At 37.2% G+C, this 18,428-nt stretch overlaps 1 protein-coding gene across 1 annotated transcript; it reads right to left on the reverse strand.

The window, feature by feature from the left end:
* Window positions 1-12,696: 12,696 nt before the first annotated feature.
* On the reverse strand, window positions 12,697-18,391 carry LOC110656977 (uncharacterized). Its single transcript, XM_021813993.2, has 5 exons — window positions 17,913-18,391; window positions 17,303-17,572; window positions 14,265-14,396; window positions 14,008-14,124; window positions 12,697-13,137 (listed from the first exon to the last, which is right to left on the reverse strand). Exons 2-5 carry the CDS (start codon window positions 17,570-17,572, stop codon window positions 12,799-12,801), a joined length of 858 nt encoding a protein of 285 aa, XP_021669685.2. The 5' UTR covers window positions 17,913-18,391; the 3' UTR covers window positions 12,697-12,798.
* Window positions 18,392-18,428: the final 37 nt, after the last annotated feature.

Below are 18,428 nucleotides of genomic sequence, written 5' to 3' on the forward strand. Positions count from 1 at the left end.
AAGGGCCCCTGGTACCACCAGCTACGGGGGAAGTCCTCAAAGCAGCTCGGATCTTTACTCCTCAGAATAAAGAACCGGTTCTTCCAATTCTTAAGGGATGAGGCGATCGGAAAAGAGTCCGCAATGAGGCTTCGCTGAAAGAACCAGTGTTCGTCATCCTTTGGCGAGTTAGTGCATGCGCAGCTCGGCGAACACCTTAGCCGTAGGTCTGATTCCCTTAGCTCGGCATAGACCTCGGAAAGCTACCAATATCCGCCACGAGTTGTGGTGGATTTGAACAATGGATGCTCGGTGAAGTTTTAGGACCTCCTTATAGAAATAGGGTAGAGGGAACCTCAGACCAGACTTTAACTGTTACTCGTACACAATGACAATGTCATTCTCTTCAAAAGAGTGATCGACACGAAGATCGCCATGGCACTTGATCACTCATATGAATCGGGACAAATATTGTATTCTTGAACAAACGATTGCAGATCGGTTCTCGAAGAACCGACGGAGCTCGTCTATAGGAAGGTCTCTCTCCTTGAAGAAGGTGCGAGCCTCGATGGTATGACCCGCCCCGAGTTGGAGCGGAGGCCACAGGAGGTTCTTGTTGAACGCTTGGCCCGATGCCTCTTCTTGGGCGATGACCACGAGCCCGAATCGACGGAGGGCTCGCCGCTCTCTGACCTTCGGCACCGTTCATTTTCAAAAGAAACAAAGAATTTAAATTAAAAAGAGGATCAAAGCCCTTACCGGAGTCTGATCGGCGTCGGAAGAACTTGAGAAAATGAGAGAACTTCGAAGTTGTGAGCAGGGGATTGAAAATGGAATGAGAGAACAACTGGCTAATCCTCCCACCCCTATTTATACTAGTCCGAGCATTTAATGCTCGCGAGGTTCTAAGCGCATCGATTGGTGGAACTCGATAGTCATTCGACACTTCTCTCAAATATCTGAATGTTCAGAGATCGGTTAATTAGAGATCGGCATAATGAGCTAAATATTTTGAATAAAGGATCAGTTAAGTGTCATTCAGGTAAAGAACCAGATCGGATAACCACATTAGAGATCGGAAAATAATCAATGCAAAAATAATAAGATGATAACCGACAAAATAAAGTCTTTATTTTCAAAAGTTCGGATTACATCATTTGGGCGATCTCTAGGGATCGGATTACACTAACATTGGATCACATCATTTCTGTGATCTCTAGAGATCGGATTGCATTGAAAATAAAATACATCATTTGGGCGATCTCTAGGGATCGGACTACAATAAAGGTCTAACTACATCATTTGGGCAATCTCTAGAGATCTGATTACATTTCAGGATTACATCATTTGGGCGATCTCTAGAGACCGGTGGAACATCCTATCTAAAAGGCCTATGTCAAAGCCAAGTCTCGTGGCTGAATCAAAAGACGTGTTTGACCAGGAGCCCGGCTGTTGACATCGGATAGATGTGCAGCTCAGATGGGGTGACTATGACTCTCATGAAGATGAGAGACATCGTCACCGATGTTACCACTCGAAACCGACCCGCTGTCGGAACACCCAATGTGGAGGAAAGACGCTGTCGGAACACCCAATGTGATGAGAAACCGAATGAACTCAGTTGAGCGACTCGAGATCGGTACAACCAAGGTCCGCAATATAGATCGGTCAAATCCAGTCCTCTCACCTTCTTCAGTTAAGGTCATTCGATCACCGGGATCGTAAATTTTCAATCGGTGAGTAAAGAAGTTCATCGGAAAAAGATCAAAGCCACAGTTATAGCCAGAACTTCCACCGGAGCAGCTAGAACAGGGAAAGTAAGAAAAGAAGAGAGGAAAGTCAGATGAAGAAAATGTCTCCGTCGACAGGGGTATATATAGGGGGAAATGGGCATTTAATCTTTGGCGGAAAGCAAGCGGGCCTTCGAGAATCGAGATGTAATTAATGCTTGGACCGAATCCAGACTGATTAAGGGATAATAGAGATCGGGAGATAGGAGATCAGCATGAGAGATCGGAATAGGAGCTAGGGGAGGGATCGGAAGACAAAAAGAATAAGACAAATCCCAATAACCGTCGTCAGAATCAGAGCCGAGGTAGTTAAAGCGTGGCAGACGAGATCTCCACCACACGCCTAAGAATCGCCCGCAATCTTGAGTGCGTGGTATGTCATGACAGATTCAGACATCCCAATCTCCACCGTTGATCCCACTTGTAAGGACAAACCGGAACCCTTAGATCAAGAGAGAAGACGACAATACGGCGTCTTTCACTCTTAGCCCTCGGATCGTTCGGACAAGGAAATTTGGGACCGTCGGATGGAAAGAAGAAAAGGACAAATATTATGAAGAGTGATCTCAACCATTCATTTTGATTCTCTTTAATTCTGAACCTCCGATCATGTCCTTCGAGATCTTGACCCTCCATCTCCCTCAAATAAATCGACCCTTCACGAAGAGCACGATTCCTATAAATACCGGCATAAAAGCTGCTCACGGACGGGCAAAAAAAAAAAGACGAGAGGCTGTTATTATAGCAAGAGGAACTCTGAAAGTTCATTTAGTTTGTTACTCTGCTATTTAGAAGTGTTGATTAAAAGACTTTGGAAACTAGTTTTCTGAAGTGTTTTCTTGAAGAGATTTTGAATACTGGAACTCTATATTTCCAGTTTGTTCATTATCTGGTCATACTCTCACTTTCTGTCTTTTATCATCTCTGTTTTCACTGCCCAAGATCAACTTCATATCACTCATTTCTTTAGCTAAGTACCCTCCAGTTCACGAAGAACACCACCCTCAGGTTAATCAGTCTACTGTCTCATCCCTGTTTGCCACCCCGTAACTATTTTAGTAGACCCGGCTCCTCACAGGTAAGAGTTCATACTGCTGTTTACGTTTATTTTCTGCACTTCCTTTGTTCTTCATACATCTGCAACTTTCTTCAAGATTATTTTGTACGAGAGAACCCAAGAAAAATGTTGTTGTAAGAGTTCATGCTACTGTTTTATTAAGTGTCTACGTTTATTTCCCGCATTTTCCTTGTTCTTCTTACATCTGCGATTTTCTTCAAGATCATTTCTGCACAAGCAATCCCAAAGAAAGTCAATCTCAAATCATCTTTTTAGTGATCAGTTCATTTTATTGATCTCCGTCATTTCTGAAAACAAGTTTTTCTAACTCCTAGTAGTATGTAAATGGTTGGGCAAACGTAGGTAGCTGCAACTTAGGGGTTTCTTTTAAAAGAGAGAACATGAACAACATGTCAGGAAGATAGCCAAACTGTTAGGCTGACGTAAACAGCAATTCGGCAAGATGTCATAAAGCGAAATAAAACCAAAGTAAACGAAACAGAATAGGTCGGGCATCAACAGATACTGGTAAAATGAATACATGGGAGGTCGGTAAATCAAGTCTAGTTTTCCCCCATCTAGCCAAAAGGTATTGAGAAATCTTATCCTCAACATCTTTGAACTTCAGGACCCTTATTTTTAGGTTCTTAGGACATCAAAATTCGGGACATCGGAAAAATCCCTTTCAGGCTCCTTTCTAATTTAAAAGAGATCGGAGGAGAGTTCTTATCCGGTCTCAACTCAAAATATAAATAACTATTAGATAGAGATCGGAGGAGAGTTCTTATCCGGTCTCAACCCCAAATTTTAATAAACGTCTAAAAGAGATCGGAGGAGAGTTCTTATCCGGTCTCAACTCAAAACTCTAATAAATATTAAATAGGGATCGGAGGAGGGTTCTTATCCGGTCTCCCCTCAAAATTTTAATAAATAACTTAAAAGAGATCGGAGGAGGGTTCTTATCCGGTCTCCCCTCAAAATTTTAATAAATAACTTAAAAGAGATTGGAGGAGAGTTCTTATCCGATTCTCACACCCGTTCACTAAGGTTGTCTCATTTACTTATGTATCTGGGTGATCCAAATTTAGTGAAAAATCAAATATTCCTTCTACCAAAAGGATTAACATAGCCGTCTAAGCCCTCCTAACTAATTTATAAAGGACGCAGAATTAAATCTACTTACCCTTATTAAGGGACGAGGTGGGGTGCCTAACACCTTCCCCACCCGTTTACGGACCCCGAACTTAGAATCTCTGTTTTGAAGTGGTTTCATTTTTAATTTAACTTCTCAAATGGTTTTCTTTAGTTTCCCTCAAAACTAAGGTGGCGACTCCTCACTTTTTCCCACTTCGGTGAGTGATCGTCCAGGCGACCGCAAAATCTATTGCGACAGAGATTATGATTAAAATTGATATTTTGCTCTCTGAGTTGAATGCTCACTCCTGTTCATCTATTTTTCTAGGCTATAGGAGGATTATTTATTGTGGCTAATCTGCTCTTCTTCTTTGCAGGTCCATTAATAGTATTTAATGTATTTTGTATAATTGAGTTAAATTTTAGACTCTGCATGTGTTAGAAGCACTTATTTTTATTTTGGACATGTATTATAAAAGTTATGTTGGACCTGTAAAATTATTAACTGTATGCATGATGGGATTGGATGAGGGAGCTGAGCTCCTATTTGAGTTATGACATCTTGATTATGTGAAGGATGATCTGAGCTCCCCAATTTATTATATATTGTGTTTACAGGTCGAGCGAGTCAAAAACTTTTCGTTGAATGGTCTATTTTATGGTCAGACTCTGTCCGATTGAATTCTTGATATTGGGCCCAAATGGGCCCTAGAGTTGGGTTGAGGAATAGTTAGGCTTACTACGGGCCTTAGGGGCTTTAGGCTGGCCCAGGTCCTAGTACTAGTTCGGCCCATAGGTTAGGTCGTGACAAAAGTGATATCAGAGCTTAGGCTTTAGATTCATGGGACAGTGTGCGCCTAGAGTTATCACATGCGGAGTATATGATTTTGTTTCATCTTTTTTCTTTAATTCTTCTTTTCTAGATTCTGCGTTATTCCTTGGTTAATATAAGAGTGCTTCAGTTTAGCACCTCAGTTTTGTAAAGTACATAGAAGTGTGAAATAGAGTTAGTAGACATGTTGAGGTTTACCGTGGAAATACATTCTCCAAGAAACACTATATTTCTATCAGTATGGGTCTAAGTGTTGTGCCTATCTGGTGCTAGGCACGAGTACATAAAGGTGAGTTTTGATAGTATAATTGCACTAGATAAGGGTGAAGATACCACTGCTGGCAATCGTCAGTGGATGACCCAGTCAGAGTAAGTTTATGATAATAGTAAATTCAAGAGACGTAAGAAATTAGGAGACCTAGTCTGTCAGGATGTATCGTAGTAACTATACAATGTTCTCGATGTCTGCTCTGTAAGCTGCATCCCCGTGGTGCTCCATAATGAGGGTGTTTGCGGATGGCCTCTGTTTCAGTACAATTATGCCAGAACAGAGTTCTATATTTGCAGAGGAGTTGGAAACTCCTGGTTAGGGATCTAGAGCTAGAATATCAAAAGGTCACAATTGGGTAGTCCCTAGAGTCGGTAACTCAGTTACCCTAGCATGAGCTCGAGTTACATCAAGAGTTGCCATCATACCAGAGGTTGCAGATTAGTTGCAAAGTAAAAGTGACATTTATAGAGTGAGACCATCTGGTCTTTGGTATGGAATTTTGGATGGTTTTTCCAGTAAGACAGACGTTTTGCTTAGAGCTTAGTGAGAATAGTATATCTTATGTGTATCAGCAAGGTGTAAAGTACAACCCTACTACCTAGGGAAGGTCGAAACTATGAATTGATGATTTACAAAGCTATGATATGATAAGAGAGTCATTAATTTGACATGGTTTTGGCAAGGTGGTAAATGTAGTACCTTTGTTGCAATAAGTTAGGGTGTAGTCCTATCTTTTTAGAAGGGATCGAAGGTTATTACTGATAATGATGACTTATGGAGTAGTGTCCCAGATGGGATTGTAGCGTGAGATAGAGAGTTGTTAGCTCAGGTATTCTGAAGAGGGTACAAGTTCCATATAGGAATTATAAGATGTAAGATCAAGATGTAAGATCAAGATGTATGTAAGCCTTTAAATTGAATGATAGGTTTGGATACCTAGTATTTTAAGTTTCAGCTAATTAAATGGATATGAAAAATTAGAGTTGCTACAGATCCCCTCCCTAAAGTAGTAGGGGGTAGTATGTAGTCCAAAAGGGTAAGAATAGAGATCACACAGGAGAAGTATGACTGTTATTCTCTAAGTTCATCCTTAGCTTCTTAATGCTTAAGACTAAAGTATACTCCAAATAAAGTAAAAGAAAAAGGACAAAAGTTAACATCGATAAATCATAGAATATATATATATATATATATATATATATATATATATATTCTATGATTTATCGATGTTAATGGAGTGCGGTTCAAATGCAGTAAGAGAGATAACCTGAATGCCAGTAGAAGTCTAGCTAGAGTTGTTAGAGGATCAATTTTGAGTAACATTGAGGTATAGATGACGTGGTAGGGATAGTGGAAAGGTATAAGTTTCTGATATGACGATCAGGTTCAAAAAGAAAATAGAGCTAAAGGATGGAAGAGTGAAAGTTCAGATTTGGGTAAGATAAAAAGAGTTGGCAAAAGAATAAACTGGAAAAATAGATTAGGATAAGATTAGGAAGAATAGAGCCAAAATACCGAGGAGGTGAATGTAGTTCTAGGAAGGGTAAACGAGATAAACAAAAAAAAAAAAAAGGATAGAGAGCGTAGAAAAGGATGGCATTAGGAAGAACATTGTTAAGTTATGGAACCCAGAAGTACAGGACTTAGAGCAGGTCATAATTGATGTAGTGTTAGGAGCCTGAGCCTAGAGCTTAGAGTTACAGGATCTGGATTAGACCTTATCTGTTTTCTACCCCCAAGGTAGGATAATGGGGCAATGACATAAGAACCCTTTTGGTTGTTGACAGTATAATGAAAATTAGGTGAGGTGTGCGACCAAAGTAGGTAGTATCTGTTGAGCGTGTTGTGGTAACTTGAATTGTATTGTCAGATAAAGAAGCAAGATCAGTAGGAGTAAGTTGGATAAAAGTCAACATAAGGGATATAAATATGCAAGATGAGGGATAATGTCACAGAGGCTTGATATTAAAATTTAGAGTGGTGAGACCTAGAGTCAAAAATTGGAGTTAGACATATATTTTTAGTGTGATCGATAGAATAATTATGTAAAAAAAAAGAGTAATAATAAATAAATAAATAATAGTATGATAATATGTAGCAGAACGCTAATAACGGTCAGAATAGGACAAGATAGGTATAAGTGTAATTATAAGTTATTGAGAAGTACATGGATTAGAGGAGTGATTGTTGATAAGATTGGAGTAGATCTGAAAGAATCTGTGAGTGCTTTTATCTTCTAGAATATAACTAAGTATAAGGAGCATTAGACAAATAATTATAAGTATAGAAGATAAATGGAGAGTAAAAAGGAAATAGTAAATTCTAAGATGATATGTCAGGCAGGACAACAGTATAACAAATGGTAGATACAACTGATATCTTGTAATAACGCACAATAATTACAAAGAAATAATGAAACTAAAAAGGGAGACTAAGGGGTATGAGCTAAATCTTGTTTATCAAACAATGGTATACTATAAATGGTGGGAGAACATTTCTCCTTCTTTTCAAATTGGCTCATGTTTTAATTCTAGGAGATTATGTTAAAAAGAGAGATCATGTCAAAGTGACCCAATTAATTGAAAATTTGATGGGCGTTAGTACATATCCAATCTTTTGAGGTGAAAATGATGATAATGGTGTACCTAATGTTAAGTATGAAAGAATGATCAAAGAGGTGACAGGAGTTAAATCGAGCTAGTTACTAGGGCTTACAACCCTTTTGAACTATAAGCTGGAGGAAGTGCTATTTGCTAATGAGTTACAGCGAATGAAATTGTTGCTAATGGAAAAAGTTGAGGCTGAAGTTTGGAAAGCTATGGGCAGTATATGTGATTATATTAAGGAGAATGAACACGTGAAGTATCTTATTCAGAGTTAAGGCATGGCACATATTCCTACAGCCATGTTAGTTCAAATGGAACTTATAATTTCTAGGGCTTCTATCCATCCAGGATGAGCAATTTCCTACTAAGGCTGGTAGGGAATGATAATGTTCTGATAGGTAAGTTGGGAAAGGGGATACAAAAAGAATTTTCTATGGTTAATTACAAGTGTTACGTAATGTGAAGAATGTGCTGGTAGGATTCAATCGTAAAGTTAGAATTCTCGAAGTAATGGAACTAGTAATCAAGATAAGACTAAGAAATAATAAAAAAAAAAGTTAAAGTTGATGCTGGGATAGACATCCTTGAAGGAAAAGGTGTAAGGGTGAGATAGGACTAAGATTAAGGAATAAGTACAACATGTTGAAAAGATATCAACAATAGCAAAAATAGGAAAAGAAAGTGGATAAGATCTAAAGGACAGGAAGAAAGCTCGGTAGAGCTAGTTATAATGATGAGGATAAGAAGGAATAGGTATGCTAGAAATACACTAAGAGATATTTGAAATAAGTTATTATGAGATGATAGATTAAAGGAGTAGTAAAGCCTCGATTTGAGTGCCAATGTGTCAAAAGTAGGCCACATACTAAGATGCTTTAGGAAGAAGTCTAGATATTTCCATTCCAGAGAAGGAGTGAGAAACGATAAAGTTGCATTAACTGGGTTGTCAGGGAATACAAATACATTTGTCCTATAAGAGAAGAGACCCAGTTCACTTTCCAATATTGATAAGTGGTGTAGGGTACGCTTGACACTTGGATGGAGCTCTACATAACTAGTTACATAAGATGGACAAGAGTTGGTTTAAGGACCTTAGTAATGACACAAAAGAGATTGAAAATTTGAAATATCATGGGAGTAAGAAGTTTTATAGGTATTGACCATTGAGGTCATAGGACAAGTAAAGGTTTCGAACGAGATGTATATGATAAGTGCTACAGGAAAGCATTTCATAGGATACTATAGGGTAAGGAACATAAGTCATGTTTTTGGGAAACAGAGATTATTAAAACAAAGGAATGAGGACTAAAGTCACCAAGAGACACGTTAGGGCGTAATAAAAGTGAGGTAAACGCCAAAGTTGATTAAAGTTAGCAGATATCAAGTCAAGAGTAGTGGAGTTATAATGAGTACTAGAGATGACAAAAAAAAAGAGGAGTAAACGAGTAGTCAGATGTGATGGTTTAGACTCAGAAGGAGGATGGTAGCTGGCATACTACGACAGGGGCAGGTAGACATAAAAATTTTTAACCATCCATGCAGATTCAAGGCAAAAAGATGTAAAATTTGCAATGGGTGACCATGTTCTTGAAGGTTTCTCCTATGAAAAGGGTTATGAGATTTGAAAAGAAATGGCAAATTGGCACTCCGTTATATAGGACCTTTTAAGATCATGGATAGAGTGGGAACAGTTGCCTATCAGTTAGAGTTGCCACCAAACCTTTCTCATGTCCACCCAGTATTCCACATTTTCATGCTTAGAAAGTATGTTCCCGATCCTTCTCATGTGTTACGACCAGACACAGTAGAGTTAAATGAGAATTTAATATTTGAAGAGCAACTAGTAGCCATAGTAGACTATCAGATGAGACAACTTTGGTCAAGGCAAATTCCTATGGTTAGTCCTGTGGAGGAATTAATCTATGGAGGAATGCACTTGGAAGTTAGAGCGGGATATGCGCTGCAAGTACTCATAAGTTTGATATGCAACTATGTGTCATTGTTCTGTCTTGTGTAAAATTCGAGGACGAATTTTCTATAAGGGGGGAAGAATGTAACATCCCTAATTTTTAAATAATTATTATATATATATATATATATTATTCTAACACTGGTATTGTGGACTTCGCGTACGTACTTTCATTTTGTGGAAATTCGATCGTCGCCCGGATCTGCAATTTCGAGGCTAGCAGATAAGCTTCTAAAACCATTTCAGAACCGGGTCAAGATTATAAGCTACCCTATAATTTTCAGACATTCTGAACGCGTTCCAGTTGTCAGATTTAGCATAGGTAAACTCGAACTCCACATTACTCAATTTTTGCCTTGTACTGGGTTAGAATAAAATTTATAAAATATTTGTGGATGATAAGAAAATTACGATTCCTATTGCAATAGCCTTATAATATTGTTAAGGACCGCGGGGCAGGTTTAGAGAATTTTAAAAGTTAGTTTGGATAATTTTTGAAAAATATTAGTTTTGAAATCTTATAATTGAGTTGTCTAATGTTGTGATTATTGTTTGGTTTGGAGGGCCCAGGAGGGGTTGAATTTAGAAGTGTTATTTGAACCATTTTGTATGTTAGGTAGGTCATAGGTATAGGAAAGACTCTGCCAGATTTTCAACACAACTTAGGGTGTCTTTGGTCTTTTCTAAACTTTTATTAAGTCAAATATATTAAATAATTACAATGAAATTGTCAGGTGAGCCGGTACAGCCTTCCTCCTTCGCCCAGCTACCGCAGTGACCTCGGTTCAAGTTTATGAGTAAAATATTAATTTTAATTGTAATTTCGATATTATTATATGTTGAAGCATGTGCATGCATCACTTATAAATATGTATCTATGTAGTTAAATACTAGGCACGTTTTATATTGCATTCATAATTGTTGAAGTGCCATGGATGTTGTTTGTGGTAATTTGGAGTAGTATGTGTGCGTGGCGTGCAGTGTGGTATTGTATTGGATATTGATAGGACGGGTAGACACGACTTGAGAGACACTCGCTGGGACCCCGCATTTGGTTTATTAAGCGAAAGTCCGGCTTGAGAGACACTCGCTGGTAGAGGTTGGATTAAGAGGGCTATATAGGGGATCAGCTCCCATATATGTATTGCTTGACAGTATTAGGTGTGTGAGTGCTCCAAATTACTTTTTTGCCGTTATGATATAAAAATTATGACGATGTAGCATTTCACTCCACATGGTGCATTAGTTTTAGATAGTTATAGAGATAATGATTAAAATTGATATTTTACTCTCTGAGTTGAACGCTCACTCCTGTTCATCTATTTTTCTAGGCTACAGGAGGATTATTTGTCATGGCTAACCTGTTTGTCTTCTTCGTAGGTTCATTAATAGTATTTAATGTATTTTGTACAATTGAGTTAAATTTTAGACTCCGCATGTGTTAGAAGCACTTATTTTTATTTTGGGCATGTATTATAAAAGTTATGTTAGATCTGTAAAATTATTAACTATATGCATGATGGGATTTGATGAGAGAGCTGAGCTCCTATTTGAGTTATGACATTTTGATTATGTGGAGAGTGAGCTGAGCTCCCCAATTTATTATATATTGTGTTTACAGGTTGAACGAGTAAAAAACTACCCATTGAATGATCTATTTTATGGTCGGACTCTGTCCGGTTGAATTCTTGATATTGGACTCAAATGTGGATTAGAGTTGGGTTGAGGAATAGTTAGACTTACTACGAGTGTTAAAGACTTTAGACTGATCTAGATCTTAGTATAGATCCAACCTATAAATTAAATCGTGACAAAAAATATAAATTATTTTTTACAAAATAAATAAAGCCTAAACGTCAGAGTATGAAATTGGCTTCAAACACCGACTAAATATGATAAGCATTATAGTGGTTTACAAAACGAGTCAAATCACAATACATCAACAATTTGGCTTATTTAATTTGGAGTTATTACATCGTGCAGCCAGAAGCTCAAAAAAAAAAAAGATAAAGAGACGAAACAAAATCAATATTTTAGTTTCATGTGTACGCTTGTTAATTGTTTTTTCCCTGGAGAAGTCAAGATGTAACTTCCATGATTTAAAAAACCCATTTGGAACGTGAAGGATTTTATTGCAAATGCAACTGCCATCTCCACACAATTTATTGCTCCTCTGTCTAGGAAGTAGGCATTGTGGCACAGGCCATACGTAGATACACAGGTGTTTGCTCACAAGGTGTGCAGACAGATTAGAATGATCATTCAATGGGTCCCTGCAACTGGAAGGAAAGAAGAAGAAAGGATATCCTATCGAATGGTACACTTTTTTCTCAATCATTGGATTGTCATTCTTCAGATTGTTTGATTTATGAAGAAATTAGTGCACTTTCTTGCAAGAATTTTGTAGGAAAGACACTCAAGGCGATCAAGAAATGCAGAATTAAAGTGTATGAAGAATCTAGTTAATCATGTGATAAGATGAAGCTTTTGGGTATGAATCCATTAACTGACGTTGAATCACGTATCCGTTACGCTGCACATATAAGATACATGTACTGTTCTTTTTCTCTTTCTTCAGCCCCTTGGGGATGCTATTTTTAATTACTGTTATTAATAGGTGGGTAGCACCGGCCACCACCGGCAGACTTGATGATGTCATGTGAAATATAATATCCTTTAAGAAACGTTTCAAACCATGACATTTGCTAAAGGACTTTGTTCTTGCTATTATTTATTGTCCCAAAGAGATGACAAGCAGTAGGGGATGACTTTTCAGGACCTTAATATGGTGAATTCCAAAATTGAAGTTGCATCCAATGGCTAGAGAAAATAGAATTTATAAAGATTAAGAGTCTACTTAGCATTACTGTTAAATTCTACATAAATAAAAAGAAAAAACTTTTTGTTAAGTAACAAAATAAAAAAACACTTTCTCCCACAAATTAAATTAATATTATTAACTAAAAAAAAAGGAAACAGTGTCTGTTTTGGCTCTATCTCTGTTCTCCATGTTTTAGTTACAGTTAGGCATTTAAATTACATGATTAAATCACTGTCATAATGAACTCATCAAATTCCATTTCTTTTATGTTTGCAAACAAGTCCGTATAAATAATATCTGTATATGGTCAGCTTAACAACTCTATTTAGCCAAAAAGTTCTAAGAACCAAGGTTTTTAAAAAGCTCTGGGAGATGTGCATTTGTCAGCTTAGTCCTCCTGCTGATCGTATCCTTCTTCTTCTTGATCTTTGGCTTGGAGGAAATGCCTTGCACCTGTGCCGCAGCCCTCCTCTTTGCTGTGTTTGTGGCAGGTTTCATGCCATTCTTCTGTAGATCCTTCTCAATGTCAAGCATATCACGAGGCAATTCAATACCCCGAAAGAGCTGCTTAAGGTCATCATCCACCTTGATAACTGCCCTGGGGTCATTTGGGTATGCAATATCCTCCTGTGAATCAAAGTTTGATAGCAACCATATCTGGCCAACAGCTTTCAAAGCCTGCAAAAATAATGAATGTTTTCAAGCCTTAGCATGAAAAATACATTTGTGAATGGTATCATAAACAAGAAAGGTTACAGTACTAAAGAGTAATTACTAGTATAAACAATACTTCAACACTGCCAAACTTGTAAAGTAAAATTCACCACTTTGCTCCAAAATAATAATAAAAATGACAGTACAAAACACTCATCAATAATGCATAATAAAATGAAAAGAAGAAATTGAACAGAAAAAAGCAAGACATCACAGGTAATTCATGGCAAACAGATTTCATAGAAAGGAGGGGAAATAAGTGCAAAACAGTCCAGATCTAGGAGGTACCATCATCATCACCCTTCATGGTATGTTGATGGACCAGAAAACATGCTAAAAATTTGATATCAGCAATGAAGTTAAAAGTATTGATAAAGAGTACACAACTCATTTTAGGTAAAGGAGAAAAATCTGGTTAAAGAAAATAGAGTTTCTTAAGATCCAAAACCACCTAACAAGAAAGACAAAGAAGGTATACAAAGGAAAAGAAAAAGTTAAAACATTGAAGAGAGTGATTCCTAGAATCAACACTGGAAGCAAATCTCTCTTCTTTCAAAGAAACCATTTTTTTTCTTTCCAGTAAACTGGGCTTTAAGAGAGCTGGCCAACAAAAGCTAAAGGGGTTTCAATTGTTTCTTTTAAATGACAGAAATGTGCTGGGGTAACCAAGACAAACTTTAATGTATCTGGCATCATACCAGTTCACTTTGCTCAGATTTGCTTTACCTGGGAAATATTAAACATTTTTCCCTCAAAAGTTCACTTGGAAAATTGAAAAAAAAATGTTATAACATACACCAAAATAGGAAAGCAATATTCACTAATTAGATATACCTGCAAATCCTCCATCACAGTTGGATATGCGTCCTTGAGATCAATGACAGCAACACCCTCAGGAAATTTTCGTATCAAGACAAGCAGCTGACTCTTGTCTTTCAAATCATGCTTGGACTATAAACAATTAAAAGCCCAAAATATCATCTTCAATGACTGGGGATTATAAGGTAGTAACTAAAACTGTAACAAGGATTTAATTACTGATCCACATTGCACAAACTATCAGGGTTTGCAGGTACATAATATTAAGTCACCTTGTAAGAGAAGCGCTGCCCATCATAGTTCACTTTTGGGTTGTTCCTCAAACTATCAAAGACAGCTTTGTTGGAGTTTACATCAACATAGCATGCTTCATTTATTTGTTCTGGTGTAAAAGATTGCCTTGTCTGCAAACGTGCAAAAACATATGTTGTGATGGTTAATGGCTTACTGCATATATGTTTAAACACACAAAATAGAAGAGAAAGGGGGAAAGATATATTACATGCACAGAGGGGAAAATCTCACACATAGCACAAGAGAAGCATCAAATGGAAGAAAACACAACTTGTGAAAAGGAATGAAGAAAAAGCTAATCAAGCATGTGTGGCATTTAACAAAATAGTACCACCACCAAATAGAAAGTAAAGGTGAGGGGTGGGAGGGGAAAAAACATAGTTCGTAATCCAATAAAGAGAAGCTTCAAAGATAAGAAACAGGAAAGAGAGAGCAGAACTAGCAAGAAAAAGACGCCCAAAATCTGGAACATAATAAATTCCAAAATAAGTATAAAGCTAGTCAAGCAAACAGATCAGCTGGAATCCCAGTTTGACTTCACATACATAGTCTGCTACTCATTTCCCTCATCAAAGTCTAAACCATACCAACCAATACGGCTGTTTAATCTAAGCCACTCATATTCTTCATCTAATACATTCACACCCAACTAGCCAACTTCTTCACAATTATCTAGTCTCTTGCTGACAGGCATAACACACTGACTACAAAAAAAAAGTGAAGAACATCGACCACCTCAACAACTGAACAGTGCAAAAGTAAATAATCAATTGTATCCATACACCTCATTGCACCAATGGCAACTAACAATAAATAGCATAACGGTTTCAGAAAGTCATTTCTTGTTCTTCCACAAAGAGTCAGCACAATATAGTAGAAAACCCAGAAACATACGTGTATATTTATTACTGAGAAACATCCATTACTTATTTCCACAACATTAATAGGGGAGTGCAAACGATTAATTCAGTTCCAATCCAAACCAAAAATTCCAAATTACCAAAATATATTTCACGAAAAACCAAACCAAAGTGATTTAGAAAAGCTAACTGAACCAAAATAAATTGGTTTGGCTTGGTCTATCAGTTCTTCCTACCATCTGCATGCTCTCATTTTTGCTCTCAAAACCCAAATTTTTTCAAGAACCAAACTTCAAACAAACCGAAAATTTTCAATAATCAAACAAAGCCAATTAAATAAACTTAATTCCTGCATTGGGCATAGAATCAATGAAATTAAAGACAAACTATAGAAATACTTGGATTAGAAAAAGTAAAAAAAGGGACAAGGGAAATTTGGTATACAGAAATCACCAATCACAATAATGATGATTTTCTTATTCTTCAGCTGCTGAATGGATAGAGAATTACAACCTTGGAAAAGTCAATCAGGTTGGCAGTCGCTGTTTGAAGCAGACATCAGTGATATTGATAAAGTAAGTGAAATCCTAAAGAAGCACTACACATCTGCAGATATGTTTTTCAGGAGTTGAATGGATGTGTTGTTAATGCCACAAACACTTTGATTTCATAACTTTTAAATAGGTTTAGAAATGACTGGGTTCTGGCTTTTGGGGTGTTTTCTTGGGCAAAAATCAAACAGGTTATATACATACGCCAGAGTTATATGATCCATGATTGATATCTTCGGAAAGGACAAGAAGTTCAGTCTCATGTAGGAATTGTTTAAGGAAATGGAGGAGTAATAAGGGTATGTTTCATGGCTCACAATGAGTAAGGTGATGAGGCGGCTTGCTATAGCTGGCAAGTATGTAGATGCAATTGAGACATTTAGAAATTCATTCAATAAGCATCAATGTAAGTGCAGGGCTTTGATTCTTTTGATTTTTGAAGATTCGATTTGCGTAAAAAATTAAAAGGAGAGCTGAGAAAGCAAAGAGAGAAAAGGAAAATGAAAGAAGATGAGGAAAGGAAGAACTAGGGAGGAGTAAACAAGGAAAAAGAGGGGCCAAGGAAACAAGGAGAAAAAGTAGAAGAGGAAACTGAGAGGCTGTGGGCTGTAAAGTGAAAGACTGTAAGTAAACTAACCCTAAAACTAAAATTAAAACAGAAAAACAAAGAGTTTACAGATTCACTTTGGTTCAGTTACCTAAAATTTTCCTATGAAAAATGAACCAAACAAACCAAATGTCTTAAAATCTTAAATGGAAATGAGCCGAATTTTTGAATTAAATTGGTTTATTCTTTTTTTTTTTCTTTGGATCAAATTTTGCTCACCCCTACAAAGCAACTAACATTCCAAGAATTTTATACCACAGAGGAGGTCACCCTTCCCATAGAAGACCATTTCATACCCTAATGTAAGAAGGAATTCCTCTGATTTCAACCAGAATCTGCATAACAGACTGCTACAACCAAGATCATCTTGCTCTTAGCTTCTTGCCCAAATCTTTAGCACAGCAAGTCAGCGACCACCATAAAACAAACACTCATAAAATACAATTCTACTCATTTCTGATCAATAAAAATTAATTGTTTTGTGCAACACAAAAGGATCAGAAACTGTATCAGCCCCACCCCTCCAAAAACCATGTTATAAGGGGGAAATTGCCAGCAGATGAGAAACATGGAAGATCCATTCAGCATTTTCTGTTAATATATGCATGCCATAATGTGTTTGATTGTAGAAACGTCTCCTAAATTTTCTTTTGCAAACAATGATTAATAACTATGTGCCATCAGAGGCACGAGAAAAAAAAGTGGCCGTCTTTTACCACTTTTAATAAGAAAAATAAGACAAAAATTGCTACCTGTATACTTTATAATCCTCTATCTTACTATGAGAAAATGTAAAAGTGGCAGCAGAAGCAACAGTAGAAAATTACTGTTTTAATCACTTGATAGGCATGCAAAATAACCAAATCGAAACCACACGGGCACTATTTATTTTCTCTATCAATCCTCATTAACCCACTATGAGCATCATGAATAAATCTACAATCTATTTAGCAACATAAAAAAAAAAAAAAATTAAGAACAGGCACTTAGAATCGAACCTCTAGCAGCAGGTCTATAACGCGCTTGATCTGAGCTCCAACAGGGGCTTTCCGAATACTATTGATATGTTGGAGTCTCTCTGTGTCATTTGAAAATTTGACAGGTGGACCTGGAGTCCTAGGATTTGTTAATGGTGATACGGCTACAGATGCAGATTTTTGAACTGAAGCAGATTTAGTAGGCCCTGCTTTGGCTGCAATGCTGGTAAGGGTCGACTGGCACTTCTCTTGTTGCTTCTTGAATCTATTTAATTTTTCTTGCAGCGCCATCTATGTACAGAAATGTCTACCTCAACATTCAATATTAAAAGAAGAGGTCTTACATATTAAATAACATCCAAGAAAACAAAATTTAACCCACATCGACCTCCAATATTGGTTCGAGCTCATACAATTTATCTTCTAATTTGTCTAATAATAACTACTTCAATAACACTAACTAACTTGGACTGTCGAAACTCCATGACTAGAGATCAAACGGCCAAAAATTCACCAACTAAGTAGTTGAATTTCATGTATGAAAGCGAAGAAGAAACCCATAACAGTAGCATCCAAAATTCGCAACTGCAACCAAAATCAAGATTTCAAAACTAAAATCATAAGGTGTTACCTGATAATACTCAAAATTTTGAATGCACCCTCTATCCCTTCCTTTCTGATGATTTGATTGCTCCAATTGCAACAGCAGTGGATTAAAGAGAGGATTAAGAGCGACAAGGAAACAATTGTATGGGTAGAAATAGGAGGAGGGCCGGGAAGGCGGTGAAGAAGAAAGCTAAGATTGAAATTGAAAGGAAAGAAACACTAATTTTAAACTCGATTGTTAAAGTTAAACAAGAACAGAGAACATCTTCTTCCTCTGATATATCCCACTTGAAAAATTCAATCCAAGAAAGTAAAGCCTAAAACCCTAACTCCCAATGCATAAACCACCTGATAATAGAGAAATTCACGATAGGTATGCGTACGCATGTATACGTATATACTGGGATCAGTGCATCGAATTCGAGAGAGAAACAAATTCCCTCCCTCCTCTGCTGCAAATTCCCTCGTTTCGTGCCGATGGGAAGTAAAATAAATTACGAGAAAACGCAGCCTCCACGAACCATTAATAGTTTCTCCTTTT

The sequence above is a fragment of the Hevea brasiliensis genome, chromosome 9 (assembly GCF_030052815.1).
Source record: "Hevea brasiliensis isolate MT/VB/25A 57/8 chromosome 9, ASM3005281v1, whole genome shotgun sequence".
NCBI classification, from domain to species: domain Eukaryota; kingdom Viridiplantae; phylum Streptophyta; class Magnoliopsida; order Malpighiales; family Euphorbiaceae; genus Hevea; species Hevea brasiliensis.

Coding starts and splice junctions, on each gene's coding strand:
- LOC110656977 (XM_021813993.2), bottom strand. CDS start 17,572: ATGGCGCTGCAAGAAAAATTAAATAGATTCAAGAAGCAACAAGAGAAG. Junction 14,397..17,302: donor TTATAGACCTGCTGCTAGAG/GTTCGATTCTAA, acceptor GCACGTTTGCAG/ACAAGGCAATCTTTTACACC. Junction 13,138..14,007: donor CTGTGATGGAGGATTTGCAG/GTATATCTAATT, acceptor TTATTTTTGCAG/GCTTTGAAAGCTGTTGGCCA.